Genomic DNA, 4,121 nt, shown 5'->3' with positions numbered 1-4,121 from the left:
TGCCATGTGATTTCTTATCTCCTCCTCCCCTCTCTCCCCCAACCCCCCCCCAACGGGTGCCCCCAGTGTGACAGCCCGTGGCTCCCTGGGTCTCTGTAGAATAAATGCTGTGGCTCCAACTGGCTTCTGGTCGCAGTCCTTGACGAGTCCAGCCCCAGACCCCTGAAGTTCGGGAATAATGGCCGCTAGATTTTCCTCAAGACATCTGTGGAGGTGGCCCACAGAATAGAGCCCCTTGTAGGAGAATATGTTCATTTTTTAGGCCCATATCCCTTTTCCTCACTTGATGCACAGGTTGGGTGTGAGGTCAGAGGCATTCTTTGGTATAGGAGGTGTTTAGCGTACATCAGTTGCCTCCCCCCACTCCTTTGACTGCCACGTCATTCCTGGTTCCAGGACCTCGCTTGGACGGTAAGGGTGGAGACTCTGACCCGGTTCTGCGTCCATTCACCCAAGTCTGAAGACAGTTGGGTTTGGTAGCAGTAGTGTACAGTACTTGGTTGTGCCTGCTCTGGCTGATTTCATGTTCCCTGAGTACAGCAGGCTGGCTCTGGGGCCCTGGGTCATTCTCAGGCCTGCTGACTTTGAGGGAGGAGGAAAAGCAGGTCTATGCTGAGAGAAGAAGCAGAGGCCAGCAGTCACAAGGCCTGGGGGTGAGAAGTATGAAAAGCAGATAGAGGGAGGGTGCTGAGGCCCTTGGCTGCAATATGTGCATGCCAGGTAAGGAGCGTTCATTTACTCGACAAGCGTTTATGCCAGCCAGGGCACTGACAGTACAGGAGTTACCAAGACAGAAGGTCACTGCCCTCTTGGGCAAGGCAGTGGGGAACATGGATAAAATAGTCACACAAATAAGTGCAAAATTAAAATAATTACAGCTTCACAAGTGAAAGGAAGAAGCCCTACACCCTGAGAGCAAAGGCTAGAGGTCAGCCGAGCCGGCCTAGGTCCCACTTCTGCAGGCCTGCCCGGTACATCCGTCCATCCATCCACGGAGCTCCGGGCATCCTTGCGGCGGCCCCAGTACTCTGCAGCGCTCGCCGTTCTCCCTCCGGGGCGGCAGGGGGCGGTGCGGGGCAGCCTGCCGCTATCCCGACAGTCCTCGCGCAAGCGCGCGGCTTTGAGCGGGCGGAAGAGCCGGTGCGCGAGGCCGGGGCGACGGGTGAAGGCGGCTCGCACGTCAGGCGCCGCCATGCCCGGGGACAACCGCCGCATCCGCGGGCCCGAGGAGTCGCAGCCGCCTCAGTTGTACGCGACCGACGAGGACGAGGTGCCGGCCGCTCGCGACCCGACGCGGCTCCGGCCTGTGTACGCGCGCGCCGGGCTGTTGAGCCAGGCCAAGGGCTCGGCCTACCTGGAGGCGGGAGGCACCAAGGTGCTGTGCGCAGTGTCCGGCCCACGCCAGGTAGAGGGCGGTGAGCGCGGTGGTGGCCCGGCCGGAGCGGGCGGCGAGACCCCGGCCGCGCTGCGGGGCCGCCTGCTCTGCGACTTTCGCCGCGCGCCCTTCTCGGGCCGCCGGCGCCGCGCTCCCCCGGGTGGCAGCGAGGAGCGTGAGCTGGCGCTGGCGCTGCAGGAGGCGCTCGAGCCAGCCGTGCGCCTGGGCCGCTACCCGCGCGCGCAGCTCGAGGTGTCGGCGCTGCTGCTCGAGGACGGCGGCTCGGCGCTGGCCGCCGCGCTCACGGCTGCCGCGATCGCCCTGGCCGACGCGGGCATCGAGATGTACGACCTGGTGGTGGGCTGCGGTTTAAGCCGCGCGCTGGGGCCCGAGCCCACCTGGCTGCTGGACCCCACGCTGCTAGAGGAGGAACGCGCCGCCGCCGGCCTCACCGTGGCGCTTATGCCGGTGCTCAACCAGGTGGCCGGGCTTCTGGGCAGCGGGGAGGGCGGCCCGACCGAGAGCTGGGCGGAGGCCGTGCGCCTGGGTCTCGAGGGCTGCCAGCGCCTCTACCCCGTTTTGCAGCAGTGCTTAGTACGGGCCGCCCGCCGGAGGGGCGCCGCCACGCCGCCCTGAACCAGAACCCTGAGCAATGACGGACGCCGAGGACCAGGCTGCCGCTGTCCCCGAAAGGACCCGCGCCGTCGGCTTGCAGACTGCGTGCGCCAAGCTGAGAACTCGGAGCACGGGAGAGGATCTGGGGAGGCGTGCTCAGAACTGATGCACTGGACAGCTGTGTTGGGATGATTTTTTTACAACTGTTCTGTTAAAGGAACTTTTCTAATTGAGTTGGGTCCCAGCCACGACTCAGTTGAAGAAACCTGCGAATGCAGCCTGACCCCCAAGTTGGAAAGGACTTCAGCTGGACTTACCTGGAAAATGGAACCTGGAGCTAGTGTCTCGTAAGGGATGGACCCTATGCAGGCCAGCCAGGGACCCCCCCCCTATATTATTGGGCTGCTTTTGAGAGAATGGACAAGTGGGCTGTACCTTCCCACTTAATATCTGAGCTAAAACAAAAATTCTTTTATATCTGAAAAATTCTGTTGTTCTTGGTACAGGATTTAAGAGAGCAAGGCTCTTCTGAGCTGGGTAGTGTGTTCTCGGACTCCTGGTGTCAAGGGCTTGGGACAGCATTATCTTATATGTGTCCTGGTGTCCCTCATCCCGTCTTGGCTCCTGGGAGAGGGCACTTGAACTGCCAGGAGTGAGAGTTTCTGGATGTTGGAGATGGAGTCTGGCCATTTTATAGGGCAGAGCTGGCCTGTCTGACCACAGGGTAGGATCTTCCCTTTGTGACTCCTGAGCCCTGCAGGTTTGTGCTCAGGTCTGGTTTGGAGAAAAGCGGGGCAGCCTGGTGCCCTTTCTGCCCTGGCTTGGTGTGAGCTTCTGAGCTTGTGTGTCTCGGGCCTGCTCAGCTTCTCTAGGAAGGGCTGGCCTGGGACAGCCGAAGGGCCAGAATAAGGCTTGGAGGCCACACCGAGAACCCCTGATCAAGAGGAAAAAAATATAAATTTTATTTCCCCCCAGTGACATAATACGTATTTCCAAAGCAGATCTGAAATACATGGTATCACATCAGCAAGAAACAAGATAGAAACGACACAAAAAGGATACCCCTATTGACACCCAGACAGGATTGGGGGCTTTGAGAGGGAGAAGAGCCGCTGGAACAGTACCTGCAGTCAGAGAGGGCTGATGGTGCTCCCAGGTGGGCCCCGTCCAGCTGCCCCTTCCACGAGTGGGCCTCAGCTTTATGAGAATGGTGAGCTGGTGCTGGGCAGTTGCAGGCCTCTTCCCTTCCCTGCCAGTCCCCAGACTGTCATCTGGAAACATGACCAAAGCTAAAGCCAGCACTGGGGGGAGGCTTCCTGGCTGGTCTGGCTGAGCCGTGCCTCCATTTCCATTGCCCTTGCTCCAGAATGGGTTGCATGGGTGCCACTGAGAGGCCTTTGGAAAATCACTCAAGACAAGGAAAGGAACCACTCGGGAAGGTGCCTGGAGCTGATGAGCCTGGAGGGGTTACAGCTGGCTGTCTTCCTGGTCTGCTGCGTGATTCTTCACCTGTAGGAGAAGCAGAAGCAGGACTCTAGCCCCGAGGGCTGAGAGGTGTGGTATGGCTGGGAAAGGGAGGGCCGTCTGCTAACAACTCCCAGTCTCTCACCCCCACCTCCCTTTCTTGGCAGCTCTAACATCTCAGTGCTACTGTAGATTCTTCCTGAGACTTGGGAGCGAACCCAGGACCACCAGACAGAAGAAGGCATTTTCTCCACCTACCCCAGTCTTTTCCTAGATGTGATTCAGTCTTGGGCAGCAGTAAGTGTCCCCTGGAGCCCACAGGCCAGAGCTAGGCAAGTGGAGGAAAGGAAGCTCCTCACTGCTAACCCCGCAGCAGCCCCAGCCTTGCTGAGATGGCCCTAGCAACAATAGGGGCTTGGCCCATCTCAGGGACCACCAATAGGAAGGAGGAAATGGTAGGGCAGGGAACATTTGGGCCCTTTGAAGCTGCACAAAAGGCTGTTACCAGATCCAGGTTTGGATATTCTCAGTCCAGGAAGGTCAGTGTGCTCCAGCTTTTCTGGGGAGTATGGTACAATGCAAGACAGCCCAAAGACCCTGGGGCAGCAGGTGGGCAGGGGCAGGCTTACCAGATGGTTTTTGGGCAAGGGATCTGGGGCCATGGGGC

The 4,121-nt window shown here is 59.5% G+C and overlaps 1 protein-coding gene across 1 annotated transcript; it reads left to right on the top strand.

Annotated features, from left to right (window-relative positions):
• The first annotated feature begins 1,135 nt into the window (after nucleotides 1-1,135).
• EXOSC6 (exosome component 6) lies at nucleotides 1,136-2,476 on the top strand. The gene has a single exon (XM_061173424.1). It carries the CDS (start codon nucleotides 1,193-1,195, stop codon nucleotides 2,009-2,011), a length of 819 nt encoding a protein of 272 aa, XP_061029407.1. The 5' UTR covers nucleotides 1,136-1,192; the 3' UTR covers nucleotides 2,012-2,476.
• The last annotated feature ends 1,645 nt before the right edge of the window (nucleotides 2,477-4,121 follow it).

Source organism: Eubalaena glacialis, chromosome 18 (assembly GCF_028564815.1).
Source record: "Eubalaena glacialis isolate mEubGla1 chromosome 18, mEubGla1.1.hap2.+ XY, whole genome shotgun sequence".
NCBI lineage: Eukaryota > Metazoa > Chordata > Mammalia > Artiodactyla > Balaenidae > Eubalaena > Eubalaena glacialis.
The sequence above is the reverse complement of the archived record's forward strand: the minus strand, read 5'-3'. Positions and strand labels throughout refer to the sequence as shown.

Bases quoted from the DNA above. Each gene is read 5' to 3' on its own strand.
- EXOSC6 (XM_061173424.1), top strand. From the start codon at position 1,193: ATGCCCGGGGACAACCGCCGCATCCGCGGGCCCGAGGAGTCGCAGCCG.